Source organism: Oncorhynchus nerka, linkage group LG7 (assembly GCF_034236695.1).
Source record: "Oncorhynchus nerka isolate Pitt River linkage group LG7, Oner_Uvic_2.0, whole genome shotgun sequence".
NCBI classification, from domain to species: domain Eukaryota; kingdom Metazoa; phylum Chordata; class Actinopteri; order Salmoniformes; family Salmonidae; genus Oncorhynchus; species Oncorhynchus nerka.
The window spans coordinates 87440419-87464798 of record NC_088402.1 but is presented as its reverse complement, the minus strand read 5'-3'; the positions used below and the strand labels follow the sequence as shown (position 1 = coordinate 87464798).

The 24380-nt window shown below is 41.0% G+C and overlaps 1 protein-coding gene across 1 annotated transcript in view; it reads left to right on the top strand.

Moving 5' to 3' along the window:
* LOC115124835 (copine-8-like) overlaps positions 1 to 24380 on the top strand; it is a 255346-nt gene that overhangs the window by 107113 nt on the left and 123853 nt on the right. Inside the window, exon 8 of the mRNA XM_065020944.1 lies at positions 2446 to 2509. Within this exon, the coding sequence (XP_064877016.1) occupies positions 2446 to 2509 (64 nt within the window). The remainder of the gene's footprint in view (positions 1 to 2445; positions 2510 to 24380) is intronic.

Sequence of the window (24380 nt, the reverse complement as noted above, 5' to 3'; positions counted from 1 at the left end):
ACTGTGGGCTGGGAACAGTCTAAATTCTACTGTTGGCTGGGAACAGTCTAATTCTACTGTGGGCTGGGAACAGTCTCCTTCTACTGTGGGCTGGGAACATTCTAATACACTGTGGGCTGGGAACAGTCTACACTGTGGGCTGAGAACAGGAGAATTCTACTGTGGGCTGTGAACATTCTAAATCCTACTGTGGGCTGGGAACAGTCTAATTCTACTGTGGGCTGGGAACAGTCTAATTCTACTGTGGGCTGGGAACAGTCTACTGTGGGCTGAGAACAGTCTAATTCTACTGTGGGCTGGGAACAGTAATTCTACTGTGGGCTGGGAACAGTCTACTTCTACTGTGGGCTGGGAACAGTCTACTTCTACTGTGGGCTGGGAACAGTCTAATTCTACTGTGGGCTGGGAACAGTCTAATTCTACTGTGGGCTGGGAACAGTCCACTGTGGGCTGAGAATGGTCTAATTCTACTGTGGGCTGGGAACAGTGTACTACTACTGTGGGCTGAGAACATTCTAAATCCTACTGTGGGCTGGGAACAGTCTAATTCTACTGTGGGCTGGGAACAGTCTAATTCTACTGTGGGCTGGGAACAGTCTGGGAACTTCTACTGTGGGCTGGGAAAGTCTAAAGTCTGAGAACAGTCTACTTCTACTGTGGGCTGGGAACAGTCTACTGTGGGCTGAGAACAGTCTAATTCTACTGTGGGCTGGGAACAGTCTAAATTCTATTGTTGGCTGGGAACAGTCTAATTCTACTGTGGGCTGGGAACAGTCTCCTTCTACTGTGGGCTGGGAACATTCTAAATCCTACTGTGGGCTGGGAACAGTCTAATTCTACTGTGGGCTGAGAACAGTCTACTTCTACTGTGGGCTGTGAACATTCTAAATCCTACTGTGGGCTGGGAACAGTCTAATTCTACTGTGGGCTGGGAACAGTCTACTTCTACTGTGGGCTGGGAACAGTCTAATTCTACTGTGGGCTGGGAACATTCTAAATCCTACTGTGGGCTGGGAACAGTCTAATTCTACTGTGGGCTGGGAACAGTCTACTGTGGGTTGAGAACAGTCTAATTCTACTGTGGGCTGGGAACATTCTAAATCCTACTGTGGGCTGGGAACAGTCTAATTCTACTGTGGGCTGGGAACAGTCTACTGTGGGTTGAGAACAGTCTAATTCTACTGTGGGCTGGGAACATTCTAAATCCTACTGTGGGCTGGAAACAGTCTAATTCTACTGTGGGCTGGGAACAGTCCACAGTGGGCTGAGAACAGTCTAATTCTACTGTGGGCTGGGAACAGTCTAATTGTACTGTGGGCTGGGAACAGTCTACTTCTACTCTGGGCTGAGAACAGTCTAATTCTACTGTGGGCTGGGAACATTCTAAATCCTACTGTGGGCTGAGAACAGTCTACTTCTACTGTGGGCTGGGAGCAGTCTACTTCTACTGTGGGCTGGGAACATTCTACTGTGGGCTGGGAACAGTCTAAATCCTACTGTCGGCTGGGAACAGTCTACTTCTACTGTGGGATGGGAACATTCTAAATACTACTGTGGGCTGGGAACAGTCTAATCCTACTGTGGGCTGGGAACAGTCTACTTCTACTGTGGGCTGGGAACATTCTAAATACTACTGTGGGCTGGGAACAGTCTAATTCTACTGTGGGCTGGGAACAGTCTAAATCCTACTGTGGGCTGGGAACATTCTAAATACTACTGTGGGCTGGGAACATTCTAAATACTACTGTGGGCTGGGAACATTCTAAATACTACTGTGGGCTGGGAAGATCCCTGGGAAGAAATGGAGCTTTTATCTCTGTTTCTCTTTCTCTCTCTCTCTCTTTGTTTTGTAGTGGTATCCCTGGGAAGAAATGGAACTGTTATCTCTGTGGTTCTCTCTCTCTCTCTTTGTTTTGTAGTGGTATCCCTGGGAAAAATGGAACTGTTATCTCTGTGTTTCTCTCTCTCTCTCTTTGTTTTGTAGTGGTATCCCTGGGAAGAAATGGAGCTTTTATCTCTGTTTCTCTCTCTCTCTCTTTGTTTTGTAGTGGTATCCCTGGGAAGAAATGGAGCTTTTATCTCTGTTTCTCTCTCTCTCTCTCTCTCTTTGTTTTGTAGTGGTATCCCTGGGAAGAAATGGAACTGTTATCTCTGTTTCTCTCTCTCTCTCTCTCTTTGTTTTGTAGTGGTATCCCTGGGAAGAAATGGAACTGTTATCTCTGTTTCTCTCTCTCTTTGTTTTGTAGTGGTATCCCTGGGAAGAAATGGAGCTTTTATCTCTGTTTCTCTTTCTCTCTCTTTGTTTTGTAGTGGTATCCCTGGGAAGAAATGGAGCTTTTATCTCTGTGTTTTCTCTCTCTCTCTCTCTTTGTTTTGTAGTGGTATCCCTGGGAAGAAATGGAGCTTTTATCTCTGTTTCTCTCTCTCTCTCTCTTTGTTTTGTAGTGGTATCCCTGGGAAGAAATGTGGCACCATCATCCTTTCAGTCGAGGAGCTGGGGAACTGCAGAGTAAGTTGAAAATATTTAACTGTTACCTTTTTCCATTACAGTCAATCAACGCCATTGAAATAGTGTACAGTACATCAACATAATGCTTTTAAAATGTTCAACTCATTGTCAAGACATAAGATAGAAACCTCTACTGCATGTGTCAGCTAGGCCATAGAGAATAACCAGAGACTATTAGTGATAGTTTGGACACATAGGAAGATAGAAACCTCTACTGCATGTGTCAGCTAGGCCATAGAGAATAACCAGAGACTATTAGTGATAGTTTGGACACATAGGAATATAGAAACCTCTACTGCATGTGTCAGCTAGGCCATAGAGAATAACCAGAGACTATTAGTGATAGTTTGGACACATAGGAAGATAGAAACCTCTACTGCATGTGTCAGCTAGGCCATAGAGAATAACCAGAGACTATTAGTGATAGTTTGGACACATAGGAAGATAGAAACCTCTACTGCATGTGTCAGCTAGGCCATAGAGAATAACCAGAGACTATTAGTGATAGTTTGGACACATAGGAAGATAGAAACCTCTACTGCATGTGTCAGCTAGGCCATAGAGAATAACCAGAGACTATTAGTGATAGTTTGGACACATAGGAAGATAGAAACCTCTACTGCATGTGTCAGCTAGGCCATAGAGAATAACCAGAGACTATTAGTGATAGTTTGGACACATAGGAAGATAGAAACCTCTACTGCATGTGTCAGCTAGGCCATAGAGAATAACCAGAGACTATTAGTGATAGTTTGGACACATAGGAATATAGAAACCTCTACTGCATGTGTCAGCTAGGCCATAGAGAATAACCAGAGACTATTAGTGATAGTTTGGACACATAGGAATATAGAAACCTCTACTGCATGTGTCAGCTAGGCCATAGAGAATAACCAGAGACTATTAGTGATAGTTTGGACACATAGGAAGATAGAAACCTCTACTGCATGTGTCAGCTAGGCCATAGAGAATAACCAGAGACTATTAGTGATAGTTTGGACACATAGGAAGATAGAAACCTCTACTGCATGTGTCAGCTAGGCCATAGAGAATAACCAGAGACTATTAGTGATAGTTTGGACACATAGGAAGATAGAAACCTCTTGTTTGCTAGGCCCTAGAGAATAACCCATCTATTAGTGATAGTTTGAGCACATAGGAAGATAGAATCCTCTACTGCATGTGAATCAGCAGACCCATACTGCAGAATAACCAGAGACTAGAAGTGATAGTTTGGACACATAGGAAGATAGAAACCTCTACTACTATTTTTGTGTCAGGTTTTGTCGTTGAGCAATGTGCCAGGTAGAGGAATAACCAGAGATCTATTAGTTTGATAGTTTGGACACATCTGACTGGAAGATATGAAACTTCATGGATTGTTTGTTCTTAACCCATCTATTAGCAAGACATTTGTTGAGCTAATGGAATATTGTTATCCATCCGGTATGTCGTGAATATCAGACCCATATACTGCATCAAAAACAATCAACTTGATTTGAAATGAGAATTTGTAGTCATATTGGTCTGATATGATGGTAAAAGAAAGGAAATTAACATTGAGCACCCCAATGCATCTACTTACTATATATTACCAAGGTTTTCCAGTACACAGCGTTGACCCGTACTAAATGGATCTTTTTCTAAATATAGAGTACTTCAAACGGACCCATTGTATGCAGGACCTAAAGATTCAAAGCTTCTCAAACTGGAGCTGATAAAGTGTTTGGAGCTTTGCTTGAGAGATTAGGCTCTAACTGACTGGTAGTTATGATGAGGCTCTAGCATGGATGCTGTAGTCTTGTTCTTATCCAATGTCTAGATATGGAGTGAGGTCAGGGCAAGACATTTTCTTTTTTTTCTAATGCTAACGACCTTGTTAACAATCCGGATGAGGCTCTAGCAGGGGAGGTAGAAGAGGTGAGGCTCTAGCAGGGAGGTAGAGGAGTGAGGTAGCAGGGGAGGTAGTTGAGTGAGGCTCTCCAATCAACTTGATTTGCAAATTTTCATTGATATTTGTGTCATATTGGCTTAGATATGATGGTATGGAGATTTGAATTTAACATTGAGCTTTAACCAATGCATATACGGTACTATATATTATAGGTCTTCACGGGTCTAAAAGGTTGCACGGCCCGTTCCAAAATGGATCTTTTTTTAAATATAGAGACCCACTCCAAACGGACCCATTCCGTATAGACCTAAAGCAGAAAAGCTACTTTATTAACTGGAGCTGATAAAGTGTGAGGGAGAGGAGGTAGAGAGAGATTAGGCTCTAACAGAGGAGGTAGAGAGAGATGAGGCTCTAGCAGAGGAGGTAGAGAGAGATGAGGCTCTAGCAGAGGAGGTCGAGAGAGATGAGGCTCTAGCAGAGGATGAGGCTCTAACAGGGAAGGTAGAGATGGGGAGAGATGAGGCTCTAGCAGGGGATGTAGAGAGAGATGAGGCTCTCAGGGAGTAGAGAGAGAGAGGCTCTACCAGAGAGAGATGAGGCTCTAGCATGGGAGGTAGAGAGAGATGAGGCTCTAGCAGAGGAGGTAGAGAGAGATGAGGCTCTAGCAGGGGAGGTAGAGAGAGATGAGGCTCTAGCAGGGAGGCAGAGAGAGATGAGGCTCTAGCAGGGGAGGTAGAGAGAGGTGAGGCTCTAGCAGGGGAGGTAGAGAGAGATGAGGTTCTAACAGGGAGGTAGAGAGAGATGAGGCTCTAGCAGAGGAGGGGAGGCTCTAGCAGGGGAGGTAGAGAGAGATGAGGCTCTAGCAGGGGAGGTAGAGAGAGATGAGGCTCTAGCAGGGGAGGTAGAGAGAGATGAGGCTCTAACAGGGGAGGTAGAGAGAGGTGAGGCTCTAACAGAGGAGGTAGAGAGAGGTGAGGCTCTAGCAGGGGAGGTAGAGAGAGATGAGGCTCTAACAGGGGAGGTAGAGAGAGGTGAGGCTCTAGCAGGGGAGGTAGAGCGAGATGAGGCTCTAGCAGGGGAGGTAGAGAGAGATGAGGCTCTAGCAGGGGAGGTAGAGAGAGATGAGGCTCTACCAGGGGAGGTAGAGAGAGATGAGGCTCTAACAGGGAAGGTAGAGAGAGATGGGGCTCTAACAGGGGAGGTAGAGAGAGATGAGGCTCTAGCAGGGGAGGTAGAGAGAGATGATGCTCTACCAGGGGAGGTAGAGAGAGATGAGGCTCTAACAGGGAAGGTAGAGAGAGATGGGGCTCTAACAGGGGAGGTAGAGAGAGATGAGGCTCTAGCAGGGGATGTAGAGAGAGATGAGGCTCTACCAGGGGAGGTAGAGAGAGATGAGGCTCTACCAGGGGAGGTAGAGAGAGATGAGGCTCTAGCATGTGAGGTAGAGAGAGATGAGGCTCTAGCAGGAGAAGTAGAGAGAGATGAGGCTCTAGCAGGGGAGGTAGAGAGAGATGAGGCTCTAACAGAGGAGGCAGAGAGAGATGAGGCTCTAGCAGGGGAGGTAGAGAGAGGTGAGGCTCTAGCAGGGTAGGTAGAGAGAGATGAGGTTCTAACAGAGGAGGCAGAGAGAGATGAGGCTCTAGCAGAGGAGGTCAAACGAGATTAGGCTCTAGCAGGGGAGGTAGAGAGAGATGAGGCTCTAGCAGGGGAGGTAGAGAGAGGTGAGGCTCTAGCAGGGGAGGTAGAGAGAGATGAGGCTCTAACAGGGGAGGTAGAGAGAGATGAGGCTCTAGCAGGGGAGGTAGAGAGAGATGAGGCTCTAGCAGGGGAGGTAGAGAGAGATGAGGCTCTAGCAGGGGAGGTAGAGAGAGATGAGGCTCTAGCAGGGGAGGTAGAGAGAGATGAGGCTCTAACAGGGGAGGTAGAGAGAGATGGGGTTCTAGCGAGGAGAAGAGAGGGAGCGAGGGGTAGTGGCTAGACTTATTGGGCAGAACAATCAGGCTCCTCTGAATGACTGTAAACCAATCCATTGAACTCAGAATGGACTGGTTTATTGCCATACAGTCAGTGCATCTGGCTGTAATGCATAGGCCATATAATGCATCACAATTTTTGCATTTGTCATAAAGTGTTCTCAGGGTAAATTACGAATAGGATAATGCAAAAATACATTAAAAGCCAATGTATGATGTGCTGTCCCAATCTATTCCCCTGAACATGTAGGCAGCAGCTAGCTAAAGAGAGAGCACTTTGCAGGCGTCTCCAAGCATGCTGCTCTTCAAAGACTCCGCAGCATACAGAATCGCTAGAACATTCTGTTTGAACCATTAAAATGAACACGACAGCCTCGAGCGCAAATAACCCATGTCCTTCAACCATGTTCACACATTTCATGACTGACATTACAGATAGGCTAGCGCACACGCTCGTCATCGAGACACAATGTTCTGACTTACATTGTCAGGTTAATATAACCATCATCTCTGTAAAATAATCGAATAGTCCCACACATTCCACTCTGTGACTGATGTGTTGTGGTCCAACAGTGTGCCAGAGTACTTCTGTGTGCGTGTGTGTGCGTGTGTGTGCGTGCGTGTGTGTGTGTGCGTGTGTGTGCGTGTGTGTGCGTGCGTGTGTGTGCGTGTGTGTGCGTGCTCGTGCGCGTGCGTGTCTGCGTGTGTGCGTGCTCATGCGCGTGCGTGTCTGCGTGTGTGTGCGTTTTCCCCAGTCCTTCAGGGGGCTGTGTGAGGTACATTAAATCTATGATGATGAAGAGTTAGCCTCATCGCCACAAAGCACCACTTACACAGCAGGTTTCTAATATAAATGCAAATGATCATTATCTTCACTCACAAGAGGTCATCTCCCCACTGTTTGAGTCGATTAGAGAGAAAAAGGAAAAGCAGGCACGACTGACACCTAAACTACATTGATTACATAGACTTGAACTATGAAAAATAGATACCCATGTAAAGCTGTTTAATGTGTAAGGAAAAAATACAGTTTCTAATTCTAGAATGTATATGGGAATCCTATTGTCAAGTGGAACTCCCAGGATTGTGAATTCTAACAACTTTAAAGCTGCCTGGTGGTTCGGTATCACTTCCATCCATCTGGATTTTGTTTACCACATCACAGGCCACCTGTGAGCAACAAATTGAGTGAGGCAGCTGAGGAGTTTCTCCAGGAAGGACATTATTACACCGCTTGTTGTGTTGAAGTCAAACCTGAGATGGATGGGGATTCTGAAACACAACTACAGGGACTCAATAACGTGTGGAGGAGGGGGGGAGGAGGGGGAGATGGTGAGAGGGAAGGAGGGAGAGAGTGCAAGGAGAGGGGGGAGAGAGAGGGAGAGGGAGAGAGAGAGAGCGAGAGGGAGAGGGAGAGGGAGAGGGGGAGAGAGAGAGAGAGAGAGAGAGTTATTTCAGCTCTGGTTAACATTAGACAGAGTTAGTAGATCTCTGGGTAATATTAGACAGACAGAGTTAGTAGATCTCTGAGTAACATTAGACAGAGTTAGTAGATCTCTGACTAACATTAGACAGAGAGAGAGTTAGTAGATCTCTGGGTAACATTAGACAGAGTTAGTAGATCTCTGGGTACATTAGACAGTGAGAGTTAGTAGATCTCTGGGTAACATTAGATAGAGAGAGTTAGTAGATCTCTGGGTAACATTAGACAGAGTTAGTAGATCTCTGGGTAACATTAGACAGTGAGAGTTAGTAGATCTCTGGGTAACATTAGATAGAGAGAGTTAGTAGATCTCTGGGTAACATTAGACAGAGTTAGTAGATCTCTGGGTAACATTAGACAGTGAGAGTTAGTAGATCTCTGGGTAACATTAGATAGAGAGAGTTAGTAGATCTATGGGTAACATTAGACAGAGTTAGTAGATCTCTGGGTAACATTAGACAGTGAGAGTTAGTAGATCTCTGGGTAACATTAGATAGAGAGAGTTAGTAGATCTCTGGGTAACATTGGACAGTGAGAGTTAGTAGATCTCTGGGTAACATTAGACAGAGAGAGTTAGTAGATCTCTGGGTAACATTAGACAGAGAGAGTTAGTAGATCTCTGGTTAACATTAGACAGAGTTAGTTAGTAGATCTCTGGGTAACATTAGATAGACAGAGAGAGTTAGTAGATCTCTGGGTAACATTAGACAGAGAGAGTTAGTAGATCTCTGGGTAACATTAGACAGAGTTAGTTAGTAGATATATGGGTAACATTAGACAGACAGAGAGAGTTAGTAGATCTCTGGGTAACATTAGAGAGAGTTAGTTAGTAGATCTCTGGGTAACATTAGACAGAGTTAGTTAGTAGATCTCTGGGTAACATTAGACAGAGTTAGTTAGTAGATATATGGGTAACATTAGACAGTAAGTGTTAGTAGATCTCAGCTTAACAGACAGAGAGAGTTAGTAGATCTCTGGGTAACATTAGACAGAGTTAGTTAGTAGATATATGGGTAACATTAGACAGACAGAGAGAGTTAGTAGATCTCTGGGTAACATTAGAGAGAGTTAGTTAGTAGATCTCTGGGTAACATTAGACAGAGTTAGTTAGTAGATCTCTGGGTAACATTAGACAGAGAGAGTTAGTAGATCTCTGGGTAACATTAGACAGAGTTAGTTAGTAGATATATGGGTAACATTAGACAGACAGAGAGAGTTAGTAGATCTCTGGGTAACATTAGAGAGAGTTAGTTAGTAGATCTCTGGGTAACATTAGACAGTTAGAGTTAGTAGATCTCTGGGTAACATTAGACAGAGTTAGTAGATCTCTGGGTAACATTAGACAGAGAGCGTTAGTAGATCTCTGCTTAACATTAGACAGAGAGAGTTAGTAGATCTCTGGGTAACATTAGACAGAGTTAGTAGATCTCTGGGTAACATTAGACAGAGTTAGTTAGTAGATCTATGGGTAACATTAGATAGACAGAGAGAGTTAGTAGATCTCTGGGTAACATTAGACAGTGAGAGTTAGTAGATCTCTGGGTAACATTAGATAGAGAGAGTTAGTAGATCTCTGGGTAACATTAGACAGTGAGAGTTAGTAGATCTCTGGGTAACATTAGATAGAGAGAGTTAGTAGATCTCTGGGTAACATTAGACAGTGAGAGTTAGTAGATCTCTGGGTAACATTAGATAGAGAGAGTTAGTAGATCTCTGGGTAACATTAGACAGAGTTAGTAGATCTCTGGGTAACATTAGACAGAGTTAGTAGATCTCTGGGAAACATTAGACAGTGAGAGTTAGTAGATCTCTGGCTAACATTAGATAGAGAGAGTTAGTAGATCTCTGGGTAACATTAGACAGTGAGAGTTAGTAGATCTCTGGGTAACATTAGATAGAGAGAGTTAGTAGATCTCTGGGTAACATTAGAAAGAGTTAGTAGATCTCTGGGTAACATTAGACAGTGAGAGTTAGTATATCTCTGGGTAACATTAGATAGAGAGAGTTAGTAGATCTCTGGGTAACATTGGACAGTGAGAGTTAGTAGATCTCTGGGTAACATTAGACAGAGAGAGTTAGTAGATCTCTGGGTAACATTATACAGAGAGAGTTAGTAGATCTCTGGGTAACATTAGACAGAGAGAGTTAGTAGATCTCTGGATAACATTAGACAGAGTTAGTAGATCTCTGGGTAAACAGTTAGTAGATCTCTGGGTAACATTAGACAGAGAGAGTTAGTAGATCTCTGGGTAACATTAGACAGAGAGAGTTAGTAGATCTCTGGGTAACATTAGACAGAGAGAGTTAGTAGATCTCTGGGTAACATTAGACAGAGTTAGTAGATCTCTGGGTAACATTAGACAGTGAGAGTTAGTAGATCTCTGGGTAACATTAGACAGTGAGAGTTAGTAGATCTCTGGGTAACATTAGACAGACAGAGAGAGTTAGTAGATCTCTGGGTAACATTAGACAAAGTTAGTTAGTAGATCTCTGGGTAACATTAGACAGAGTTAGTTAGTAGATATCTGGGTAACATTAGATAGACAGAGAGAGTTAGTAGATCTCTGGATAACATTAGACAGAGTTAGTAGATCTCTGGGTAACATTAGACAGTGAGAGTTAGTAGATCTCTGGGTAACATTAGACAGTGAGAGTTAGTAGATCTCTGGGTAACATTAGACAGAGAGAGTTAGTAGATCTCTGGGTAACATTAGACAGAGAGAGTTAGTAGATCTCTGGGTAACATTAGACAGAGTTAGTTAGTAGATCTCTGGGTAACATTAGACAGAGTTAGTTAGTTAGTAGATCTCTGGGTAACATTAGACAGAGAGAGTTAGTAGATCTCTGGGTAATATTAGACAGAGTTAGTTAGTAGATCTCTGGGTAACATTAGACAGAGAGAGTTAGTAGATCTCTGGGTAACATTAGACAGAGAGAGTTAGTAGATCTCTGGGTAACATTAGACAGTTAGAGTTAGTAGATCTCTGGGTAACATTAGACAGAGTTAGTAGATCTCTGGGTAACATTAGACAGAGTTAGTTAGTAGATCTCTGGGTAACATTAGACAGAGAGCGTTAGTAGATCTCTGGGTAACATTAGACAGAGAGAGTTAGTAGATCTCTGGGTAACATTAGACAGAGTTAGTAGATCTCTGGGTAACATTAGACAGAGAGAGTTAGTAGATCTCTGGGTAACATTAGACAGAGTTAGTTAGTAGATCTCTGGGTAACATTAGACAGAGAGAGTTAGTAGATCTCTGGGTAACATTAGACAGAGTTAGTTAGTAGATCTCTGGGTAACATTAGACAGAGAGAGTTAGTAGATCTCTGGGTAACATTAGATAGACAGAGAGTTAGTAGATCTCTGGGTAACATTAGATATAGTTAGTAGATCTCTGGGTAACATTAGACAGAGAGAGTTAGTAGATCTCTGGGTAACATTAGACAGAGAGAGTTAGTAGATCTCTGGGTAACATTAGACAGAGTTAGTTAGTAGATCTCTGGGTAACATTAGACAGAGTTAGTTAGTAGATCTCTGGGTAACATTAGACAGAGAGTTAGTAGATCTCTGGGTAACATTAGACAGAGAGTTAGTAGATCTCTGGGTAACATTAGACAGAGAGTTAGTTAGTAGATCTCTGGGTAACATTAGACAGAGAGAGTTAGTAGATCTCTGGGTAACATTAGACATTAGTAGATCTCTGGGTAACATTAGACAGAGAGAGTTAGTAGATCTCTGGGTAACATTAGACAGTTAGAGTTAGTAGATCTCTGGGTAACATTAGACAGACAGAGAGAGTTAGTAGATCTCTGGGTAACATTAGACAGAGAGAGTTAGTAGATCTCTGGGTAACATTAGACAGAGAGAGTTAGTAGATCTCTGGGTAACATTAGACAGTTAGAGTTAGTAGATCTCTAGACAGAGAGTAGTTAGTAGATCTCTGGGTAACAGACAACATTAGACAGAGTTAGTTAGAGAGTTAGTAGATCTCTGGGTAACATTAGACAGAGAGAGTTAGTAGATCTCTGGGTAACATTAGACAGAGAGAGTTAGTAGATCTCTGGGTAACATTAGACAGAGAGAGTTAGTAGATCTCTGGGTAACATTAGACAGAGAGAGTTAGTAGATCTCTGGGTAACATTAGACAGAGTTAGTTAGTAGATCTCTGGGTAACATTAGACAGAGAGAGTTAGTAGATCTCTGGGTAACATTAGACAGAGAGTTAGTAGATCTCTGGGTAACATTAGATTAGACAGAGTTAGTTAGTAGATCTCTGGGTAACATTAGACAGAGTTAGTTAGTAGATCTCTGGGTAACATTAGACAGAGAGTTAGTAGATCTCTGGGGAACATTAGACAGAGTTAGTTAGATCTCTGGGAGACAGAGAGAGTTAGTAGATCTCTGGGTAACATTAGACAGAGAGAGTTAGTAGATCTCTGGGTAACATTAGACAGAGTTAGTAGATCTCTGGGTAACATTAGACAGAGTTAGTTAGTAGATCTCTGGGTAACATTAGACAGAGTTAGTTAGTAGATCTCTGGGTAACATTAGACAGAGAGAGTTAGTAGATCTCTGGGTAACATTAGACAGAGTTAGTTAGTAGATCTCTGGGTAACATTAGACAGAGTTAGAGTTAGTAGATCTCTGGGTAACATTAGACAGTTAGTAGAGTAAGTTAGTAGATCTCTGGGTAACATTAGACAGACAGAGAGTTAGTAGATCTCTGGGTAACATTAGACAGAGTTAGTTAGTAGATCTCTGGGTAACATTAGACAGAGAGAGTTAGTAGATCTCTGGGTAACATTAGACAGACAGAGTTAGTAGATCTCTGGGTAACATTAGACAGAGAGAGTTAGTAGATCTCTGGGTAACATTAGACAGAGAGAGTTAGTAGATCTCTCATTCAGAGAGTTAGTAGATCTCTAACATTAGACAGAGAGAGTTAGTAGATCTCTGGGTAACATTAGACAGAGAGAGTTAGTAGATCTCTGGGTAACATTAGACAGAGAGAGTTAGTAGATCTCTGGGTAACATTAGACAGACAGAGAGTTAGTAGATCTCTGGGTAACATTAGACAGAGAGAGTTAGTAGATCTCTGGGTAACATTAGACAGAGTTTAGATCTCTGGGTAACATTTAGTAGATCTCTGGGTAACATTAGACAGAGTTAGTTAGTAGATCTCTGGTTAGTAATCTCATTAGACAGAGAGAGTTAGTAGATCTCTGGTAACATTAGACAGAGTTAGTTAGTAGATCTCTGGGTAACATTAGACAGAGAGAGTTAGTAGATCTCTGGGTAACATTAGACAGTGAGAGTTAGTAGATCTCTGGGTAACATTAGACAGAGAGAGTTAGTAGATCTCTGGGTAACATTAGACAGAGTTAGTAGATCTCTGGGTAACATTAGACAGTGAGAGTTAGTAGATCTCTGGGTAACATTAGACAGAGAGAGTTAGTAGATCTCTGGGTAACATTAGACAGAGTTAAGATTGGGACAGACAGAGAGTTAGTAGATCTCTGGGTAACATTAGACAGAGTTAGTTAGTAGATCTCTGGGTAACATTAGACAGAGTTAGTTAGTAGATCTCTGGGTAACATTAGACAGAGAGTTAGTAGATCTCTGGGTAACATTAGACAGAGAGAGTTAGTAGATCTCTGGGTAACATTAGACAGAGAGAGTTAGTAGATCTCTGGGTAACATTAGACAGAGTAACATTAGAGAGTTAGTAGATCTCTGGGTAACATTAGACAGAGTTAGTTAGTAGATCTCTGGGTAACATTAGACAGAGAGAGTTAGTAGATCTCTGGGTAACATTAGACAGAGAGAGTTAGTAGATCTCTGGGTAACATTAGACAGAGTTAGTAGATCTCTACAGAGTTAGTAGTAACATTAGACAGAGAGAGTTAGTAGATCTCTGGGTAACATTAGACAGAGAGAGTTAGTAGATCTCTGGGTAACATTAGACAGAGAGAGTTAGTAGATCTCTGGGTAACATTAGACAGAGAGAGTTAGTAGATCTCTGGGTAACATTAGACAGAGTTAGTTAGTAGATCTATGGATTAGTAAGATTAGTAACAGAGAGAGAGTTAGTAGATCTCTGGGTAACATTAGACAGAGTTAGTTAGTAGATCTCTGGGTAACATTAGACAGTGAGAGTTAGTAGATCTCTGGGTAACATTATTAGACAGAGAGTTAGTAGATCTCTGGGTAACATTAGACAGAGAGAGTTAGTAGATCTCTGGGTAACATTAGACAGAGTTAGTTAGTAGATCTCTGGGTAACATTAGACAGAGAGAGTTAGTAGATCTCTGGGTAACATTAGACAGAGAGAGTTAGTAGATAACATTAGACAGAGTTAGTAGATCTCTGGGTAACATTAGACAGAGTTAGTTAGTAGATCTCTGGGTAACATTAGACAGAGAGAGTTAGTAGATCTCTGGGTAACATTAGACAGAGAGAGTTAGTAGATCTCTGGGTAACATTAGACAGTTAGAGTTAGTAGATCTCTGGGTAACATTAGACAGAGTTAGTAGATCTCTGGGTAACATTAGACAGAGTTAGTAGATCTCTGGGTAACATTAGACAGAGAGTTAGTAGATCTCTGGGTAACATTAGACAGAGTTAGTTAGTAGATCTCTGGGTAACATTAGACAGAGAGCGTTAGTAGATCTCTGGGTAACATTGGTAGATCTCTGGGTAACATTAGACAGAGAGAGTTAGTAGATCTCTGGGTAACATTAGACAGAGTTAGTAGATCTCTGGGTAACATTAGACAGAGAGAGTTAGTAGATCTCTGGGTAACATTAGACAGAGTTAGTTAGTAGATCTCTGGGTAACATTAGACAGAGAGAGTTAGTAGATCTCTGGGTAACATTAGACAGAGTTAGTTAGTAGATCTCTGGGTAACATTAGACAGAGAGAGTTAGTAGATCTCTGGGTAACATTAGATAGACAGAGAGTTAGTAGATCTCTGGGTAACATTAGATATAGTTAGTAGATCTCTGGGTAACATTAGACAGAGAGAGTTAGTAGATCTCTGGGTAACATTAGACAGAGAGAGTTAGTAGATCTCTGGGTAACATTAGACAGAGTTAGTTAGTAGATCTCTGGGTAACATTAGACAGAGTTAGTTAGTAGATCTCTGGGTAACATTAGACAGAGAGAGTTAGTAGATCTCTGGGTAACATTAGACAGAGTTAGTTAGTAGATCTCTGGGTAACATTAGACAGAGAGAGTTAGTAGATCTCTGGGTAACATTAGACAGAGAGAGTTAGTAGATGTCTGGGTAACATTAGACAGAGTTAGTAGATCTCTGGGTAACATTATACAGACAGAGAGAGTTAGTAGATCTCTGGGTAACATTAGACAGAGAGAGTTAGTAGATCTCTGGGTAACATTAGACAGAGAGAGTTAGTAGATCTCTGGGTAACATTAGACAGTTAGAGTTAGTAGATCTCTGGGTAACATTAGACAGAGTTAGTAGATCTCTGGGTAACATTAGACAGAGTTAGTAGATCTCTGGGTAACATTAGACAGAGTTAGTTAGTAGATCTCTGGGTAACATTAGACAGAGAGAGTTAGTAGATCTCTGGGTAACATTAGACAGAGAGAGTTAGTAGATCTCTGGGTAACATTAGACAGAGAGAGTTAGTAGATCTCTGGGTAACATTAGACAGAGAGAGTTAGTAGATCTCTGGGTAACATTAGACAGAGAGAGTTAGTAGATCTCTGGGTAACATTAGACAGAGTTAGTAGAGTAACATTAGACAGAGTTAGTAGATCTCTGGGTAACATTAGACAGAGTTAGTTAGTAGATCTCTGGGTAACATTAGACAGAGTTAGTAGATCTCTGGGTAACATTAGACAGAGTTAGTTAGTAGATCTCTGGGTAACATTAGACAGAGAGAGTTAGTAGATCTCTGGGTAACATTAGACAGAGAGTTAGTAGATCTCTGGGTAACATTAGACAGACAGAGAGAGTTAGTAGATCTCTGGGTAACATTAGACAGAGAGTTAGTAGATCTCTGGGTAACATTAGACAGAGTTAGTTAGTAGATCTCTGGGTAACATTAGACAGAGAGAGTTAGTAGATCTCTAGGTAACATTAGACAGAGAGAGTTAGTAGATCTCTGGGTAACATTAGACAGAGAGTTAGTAGATCTCTGGGTAACATTAGACAGAGAGAGTTAGTAGATCTCTGGGTAACATTAGACAGAGAGAGTTAGTAGATCTCTGGGTAACATTAGACAGAGAGAGTTAGTAGATCTCTGGGTAACATTAGACAGAGAGATCTCTTAGTTAGTAGATCTCTGGGTAACATTAGACAGAGAGAGTTAGTAGATCTCTGGGTAACATTAGACAGAGTTAGTAGATCTCTGGGTAACATTAGTAGATCTCTAGGGTAACATTAGACAGTGAGAGTTAGTAGATCTCTGGGTAACATTAGACAGAGAGAGTTAGTAGATCTCTGGGTAACATTAGACAGAGAGTTAGTTAGTAGATCTCTGGGTAACATTAGACAGAGTTAGTTAGTAGATCTCTGGGTAACATTAGACAGAGAGTTAGTTAGTAGATCTCTGGGTAACATTAGACAGAGTTAGAGATCTTAGTAGATCTCTGTTAGTAGATCTCTGGGTAACATTAGACAGAGTTAGTTAGTAGATCTCTGGGTAACATTAGACAGTTTAGATCTCTGGGTAACATTAGAGAGAGAGAGTTAGTAGATCTCTGGGTAACATTAGACAGAGAGAGTTAGTAGATCTCTGGGTAACATTAGACAGAGAGAGTTAGTAGATCTCTGGGTAACATTAGACAGAGAGAGTTAGTAGATCTCTGGGTAACATTAGACAGAGAGAGTTAGTAGATCTCTGGGTAACATTAGACAGAGTTAGTTAGTAGATCTCTGGGTAACATTAGACAGACAGAGTTAGTAGATCTCTGGGTAACATTAGACAGAGAGAGTTAGTAGATCTCTGGGTAACATTAGACAGAGTTAGTAGATCTCTGGGTAACATTAGACAGAGAGAGTTAGTAGATCTCTGGGTAACATTAGACAGAGTTAGTTAGTAGATCTCTGGGTAACATTAGAGTTAGTTAGTAGATCTCTGGGTAACATTAGACAGAGAGAGTTAGAGATCTCTGGGTAACATTAGTTAGAGATCTCTAGGTAACATTAACATTAGACATTAGACAGAGTTAGTTAGTAGATCTCTGGGTAACATTTAGACAGAGAGAGTTAGTAGATCTCTGGGTAACATTAGACAGAGAGAGTTAGTAGATCTCTGGGTAACATTAGACAGAGAGTTAGTAGATCTCTGGGTAACATTAGACAGAGAGTTAGTAGATCTCTGGGTAACATTAGACAGAGAGAGTTAGTAGATCTCTGGGTAACATTAGACAGAGTTAGTTAGTAGATCTCTGGGTAACATTAGACAGAGTTAGTTAGTAGATCTCTGGGTAACATTAGACAGAGAGTTAGTAGATCTCTGGGTAACATTAGACAGAGTTAGTTAGTAGATCTCTGGGTAACATTAGACAGAGAGAGTTAGTAGATCTCTGGGTAACATTAGACAGAGAGAGTTAGTAGATCTCTGGGTAACATTAGACAGAGAGTTAGTAGATCTCTGGGTAACATTTAGACAGAGAGAGTTAGTAGATCTCTGGGTAACATTAGACAGAGAGAGTTAGTAGATCTCTGGGTAACATTAGACAGAGAGAGTTAGTAGATCTCTGGGTAACATTAGACAGAGAGAGTTAGTAGATCTCTGGGTAACATTAGACAGAGTTAAGTAGATCTCTGGGTAGACAGACAGAGAGAGTTAGTAGATCTCTGGGTAACATTAGACAGAGAGAGAGTTAGTAGATCTCTGGGTAACATTAGACAGAGAGAGTTAGTAGATCTCTGGGTAAGTAGATTAGACAGAGTTAGAGTTAGTAGATCTCTGGGTAACATTAGACAGAGTTAGTTAGTAGATCTCTGGGTAACATTAACAGAGAGTTAGTATTAGAGTAGATCTCTGGGTAACATTAGAGAGTTAGTAGATCTCTGGGTAACATTAGACAGAGAGAGTTAGTAGATCTCTGGGTAACATTAGATAGAGAGAGTTAGTAGATCTCTGGGTAACATTAGACAGAGTTAGTTAGTAGATCTCTGGGTAACATTAGACAGAGTTAGTTAGTAGATCTCTGGGTAACATTAGACGGAGTTAGTAGATCTCTGGGGAACATTAGAGAGACAGAGAGAGTTAGTAGATCTCTGGGTAACATTAGACAGACAGAGAGAGTTAGTAGATCTCTGGGTAACATTAGACAAAGTTAGTTAGTAGATCTCTGGGTAACATTAGACAGAGTTAGTTAGTAGATATCTGGGTAACATTAGATAGACAGAGAGAGTTAGTAGATCTCTGGATAACATTAGACAGAGTTAGTAGATCTCTGGGTAACATTAGACAGTGAGAGTTAGTAGATCTCTGGGTAACATTAGACAGTGAGAGTTAGTAGATCTCTGGGTAACATTAGACAGAGAGAGTTAGTAGATCTCTGGGTAACATTAGACAGAGTTAGAGAGTTAGTTAGTAGATCTCTGGGTAACATTAGACAGAGAGTTAGTTAGTAGATCTCTGGGTAACATTAGACAGAGAGAGTTAGTAGATCTCTGGGTAACATTAGACAGTTAGAGTTAGTAGATCTCTGGGTAACATTAGACAGAGAGAGTTAGTAGATCTCTGGGTAACATTAGACAGAGAGAGTTAGTAGATCTCTGGGTAACATTAGACAGAGAGAGTTAGTAGATCTCTGGGTAACATTAGACAGAGTTAGTTAGTAGATCTCTGGGTAACATTAGACAGAGAGAGTTAGTAGATCTCTGGGTAACATTAGACAGAGAGAGTTAGTAGATCTCTGGGTAACATTAGACAGAGTTAGTTAGTAGATCTCTGGGTAACATTAGACAGAGAGAGTTAGTAGATCTCTGGGTAACATTAGACAGACAGTTAGTAGAGTAGACAGAGTTAGTTATCTCTGGGTAACATTAGACAGTTAGAGTTAGTAGATCTCTGGGTAACATTAGACAGAGAGAGTTAGTAGATCTCTGGGTAACATTAGACAGAGAGTTAGTAGATCTCTGGGTAACATTAGACAGATCTCTGGGTCTAGACAGAGAGTTAGTAGATCTCTGGGTAACATTAGACACAGAGTTAGTAGATCTCTGGGTAACATTAGACAGAGTTAGTTAGTAGATCTCTGGGTAACATTAGACAGAGAGAGTTAGTAGATCTCTGGGTAACATTAGACAGAGAGTTAGTAGATCTCTGGGTAACATTAGACAGAGAGAGTTAGTAGATCTCTGGGTAACATTAGACAGTTAGAGTTAGTAGATCTCTGGGTAACATTAGACAGAGTTAGTAGATCTCTGGGTAACATTAGACAGAGAGAGTTAGTAGATCTCTGGGTAACATTAGACAGAGTTAGTTAGTAGATCTCTGGGTAACATTAGACAGAGTTAGTTAGTAGATCTCTGGGTAACATTAGACAGACAGAGAGAGTTAGTAGATCTCTGGGTAACATTAGACAGAGAGAGTTAGTAGATCTCTGGGTAACATTAGACAGAGTTAGTTAGTAGATCTCTGGGTAACATTAGACAGAGAGAGTTAGTAGATCTCTGGGTAACATTAGACAGAGAGTTAGTAGATCTCTGGGTAACATTAGACAGAGTTAGTTAGTAGATCTCTGGGTAACATTAGACAGAGTTAGTTAGTAGATCTCTGGGTAACATTAGACAGAGAGAGTTAGTAGATCTCTGGGTAACATTAGACAGAGTTAGTTAGTAGATCTCTGGGTAACATTAGACAGAGAGAGTTAGTAGATCTCTGGGTAACATTAGACAGAGAGAGTTAGTAGATCTCTGGGTAACATTAGACAGAGTTAGTAGATCTCTGGGTAACATTAGACAGAGAGAGTTAGTAGATCTCTGGGTAACATTAGACAGAGAGAGTTAGTAGATCTCTGGGTAACATTAGACAGAGAGAGTTAGTAGATCTCTGGGTAACATTAGACAGTTAGAGTTAGTAGATCTCTGGGTAACATTAGACAGTTAGTAGAGTAACATTAGACAGAGTTAGTAGATCTCTGGGTAACATTAGACAGAGAGAGTTAGTAGATCTCTGGGTAACATTAGATAGACAGAGAGTTAGTAGATCTCTGGGTAACATTAGATATAGTTAGTAGATCTCTGGGTAACATTAGACAGAGAGAGTTAGTAGATCTCTGGGTAACATTAGACAGAGAGTTAGTAGATCTCTGGGTAACATTAGACAGTGAGAGTTAGTAGATCTCTGGGATCTCTGGGTAACATTAGATAGAGAGAGTTAGTAGATCTCTGGGTAACATTAGACAGAGTTAGTTAGTAGATCTCTGGGTAACATTAGACAGAGTTAGTTAGTAGATCTCTGGGTAACATTAGACAGTTAGAGTTAGTAGATCTCTGGGGAACATTAGACAGAGAGAGTTAGTAGATCTCTGGGTAACATTAGACAGAGAGAGTTAGTAGATCTCTGGGTAACATTAGACAGAGAGTTAGTAGATCTCTGGGTAACATTAGACAGAGAGTTAGTAGAGTAACATTAGTTAGTAGATCTCTGGGTAACATTAGACAGAGAGTTAGTAGATCTCTGGGTAACATTAGACAGAGAGTTAGTAGAGTAACATTAGACAGAGAGAGTTAGTAGATCTCTGGGTAACATTAGACAGAGTTAGTTAGTAGATCTCTGGGTAACATTAGACAGAGTTAGTTAGTAGATCTCTGAGGTAACATTAGACAGAGTTAGTTAGTAGATCTCTGGGTAACATTAGACAGAGTTAGTTAGTAGATCTCTGGGTAACATTAGACAGAGAGAGTTAGTAGATCTCTGGGTAACATTAGACAGAGAGAGTTAGTAGATCTCTGGGTAACATTAGACAGAGAGAGTTAGTAGATCTCTGGGTAACATTATACAGACAGAGAGAGTTAGTAGATCTCTGGGTAAACATTAGACAGAGAGAGTTAGTAGATCTCTGGGTAACATTAGACAGAGAGAGTTAGTAGATCTCTGGGTAAACATTAGTTAGTAGAGTAACATTAGACAGAGTTAGTTAGTAGATCTCTGGGTAACATTAGACAGACAGAGAGAGTTAGTAGATCTCTGGGTAACATTAGACAGAGAGTTAGTAGATCTCTGGGTAACATTAGACAGAGTTAGTTAGTAGATCTCTGGGAGAGTTAGTAGATCTAACATTAGACAGAGGTTAACATTAGATTAGAGAGAGTTAGTAGATCTCTGGGTAACATTAGACAGAGTTAGTTAGTAGATCTCTGGGTAACATTAGACAGAGAGAGTTAGTAGATCTCTGGGTAACATTAACATTAGACAGACAGAGAGAGTTAGTAGATCTCTGGGTAACATTAGACAGAGAGAGTTAGTAGATCTCTGGGTAACATTAGACAGAGAGAGTTAGTAGATCTCTGGGTAACATTAGACAGTTAGTAGATCTCTGGGTAACATTTAGTTAGTTAGTAGATCTCTGGGTAACATTAGACAGAGAGAGTTAGTAGATCTCTGGGTAACATTAGACAGAGAGTTAGTAGATCTCTGGGTAACATTAGACATTAGAGTAGAGTTAGTTAGTAGATCTCTGGGTAACATTAGACAGAGAGAGTTAGTAGATCTCTGGGAGAGTTAGTAGATCTCTGGGTAACATTAGACAGAGTAGACAGAGAGAGTTAGTAGATCTCTGGGTAACATTAGACAGTGAGAGTTAGTAGATCTCTGGGTAACATTAGACAGAGAGTTAGTAGATCTCTGGGTAACATTAGACAGAGAGAGTTAGTAGATCTCTGGGTAACATTAGACAGAGTTAGTTAGTAGATCTAGACAGAGTTAGTTAGTAGATCTCTGGGTAACATTAGACAGAGTTAGTTAGTAGATCTCTGGGTAACATTAGACAGAGAGAGTTAGTAGATCTCTGGGTAACATTAGACAGAGTTAGTTAGTAGATCTCTGGGTAACATTAGACAGAGAGAGTTAGTAGATCTCTGGGTAACATTAGACAGAGAGAGTTAGTAGATCTCTGGGTAACATTAGACAGTTAGAGTTAGTAGATCTCTGGGTAACATTAGACAGAGTTAGTAGATCTCTGGGTAACATTAGACAGAGTTAGTAGATCTCTGGGTAACATTAGACAGAGTTAGTTAGTAGATCTCTGGGTAACATTAGACAGAGAGCGTTAGTAGATCTCTGGGTAACATTAGACAGAGAGAGTTAGTAGATCTCTGGGTAACATTAACATTAGACATTAGACAGAGTTAGTAGATCTCTGGGTAACATTAGACAGAGAGAGTTAGTAGATCTCTGGGTAACATTAGACAGAGTTAGTTAGTAGATCTCTGGGTAACATTAGACAGAGAGAGTTAGTAGATCTCTGGGTAACATTAGACAGAGTTAGTTAGTAGATCTCTGGGTAACATTAGACAGAGAGAGTTAGTAGATCTCTGGGTAACATTAGACAGAGAGAGTTAGTAGATGTCTGGGTAACATTAGACAGAGAGAGTATAGTAACATTAGTAGATCTCTGGGTAACATTAGACAGAGAGAGTTAGTAGATCTCTGGGTAACATTAGACAGAGAGAGTTAGTAGATCTCTGGGTAACATTAGACAGAGTTAGTTAGTAGATCTCTGGGTAACATTAGACAGTAGAGTAACATTAGTTAGTAGATCTCTGGGTAACATTAGACAGAGTTAGAGTAACATTAGTAGATCTCTGGGTAACATTAGACAGAGAGAGTTAGTAGATCTCTGGGTAACATTAGACAGAGAGAGTTAGTAGATCTCTGGGTAACATTAGACAGAGAGAGTTAGTAGATCTCTGGGTAACATTAGACAGACAGAGAGAGTTAGTAGATCTCTGGGTAACATTAGACAGAGAGAGTTAGTAGATCTCTGGGTAACATTAGACAGAGAGAGTTAGTAGATCTCTGGGTAACATTAGACAGAGAGAGTTAGTAGATCTCTGGGTAACATTAGACAGAGAGAGTTAGTAGATCTCTGGGTAACATTAGACAGAGTTAGTAGATCTCTGGGTAACATTAGACAGAGAGAGTTAGTAGATCTCTGGGTAACATTAGAGAGTTAGTAGATCTCTGGGTAACATTAGACAGAGAGAGTTAGTAGATCTCTGGGTAACATTAGACAGAGAGTTAGTAGATCTCTGGGTAACATTAGACAGAGAGAGTTAGTAGATCTCTGGGTAACATTAGACAGAGTTAGAGTTAGTAGATCTCTGGGTAACATTAGACAGAGAGAGTTAGTAGATCTCTGGGTAACATTAGACAGACAGAGAGAGTTAGTAGATCTCTGGGTAACATTAGACAGAGAGAGTTAGTAGATCTCTGGGTAACATTAGACAGAGTTAGTTAGTAGATCTCTGGGTAACATTAGACAGAGTTAGTTAGTAGATCTCTGGGTAACATTAGACAGAGAGAGTTAGTAGATCTCTGGGTAACATTAGACAGAGTTAGTTAGTAGATCTCTGGGTAACATTAGACAGAGTTAGTTAGTAGATCTCTGGGTAACATTAGACAGAGTTAGTTAGTAGACAGAGAGTTAGTAGAGATCTCTGGGTAACATTAGACAGAGTTAGTTAGTAGATCTCTGGGTAACATTAGACAGAGAGTTAGTAGATCTCTGGGGAACATTAGAGAGACAGAGAGAGTTAGTAGATCTCTGGGTAACATTAGATAGAGAGAGTTAGTAGATCTCTGGGTAACATTAGACAGAGTTAGTTAGTAGATCTCTGGGTAACATTAGACATTAGACAGAGTTAGTTAGTAGATCTCTGGGTAACATTAGACAGAGAGAGTTAGTAGATCTCTGGGTAACATTAGACAGAGTTAGTTAGTAGATCTCTGGGTAACATTAGACAGAGTTAGTTAGTAGATCTCTGGGTAACATTAGACAGAGTTAGTTAGTAGATCTCTGAGTTAGTAACATTAGACAGAGTTAGTTAGTAGATCTCTGGGTAACATTAGACAGAGAGTTAGTAGATCTCTGGGTAACATTAGAGAGAGTTAGTTAGTAGAGAGAGAGTTAGTAGATCTCTGGGTAACATTAGACAGAGAGAGTTAGTAGATCTCTGGGTAACATTAGAGAGAGAGTTAGTAGATCTCTGGGTAACATTAGACAGAGTTAGTTAGTAGATCTCTGGGTAACATTAGACAGAGTTAGTTAGTAGAGTAACATTAGTTAGTAGATCTCTGGGTAACATTAGACAGAGAGAGTTAGTAGATCTCTGGGTAACATTAGACAGATCTCTGGGTAACATTAGACAGAGAGTTAGTAGATCTCTGGGTAGACATTAGACAGAGAGTTAGTAGATCTCTGGGTAACATTAGACAGAGTTAGTTAGTAGATCTCTGGGTAACATTAGACAGAGTTAGTTAGTAGATCTCTGGGTAACATTAACAGAGAGTTAGTAGATTAGACAGACAG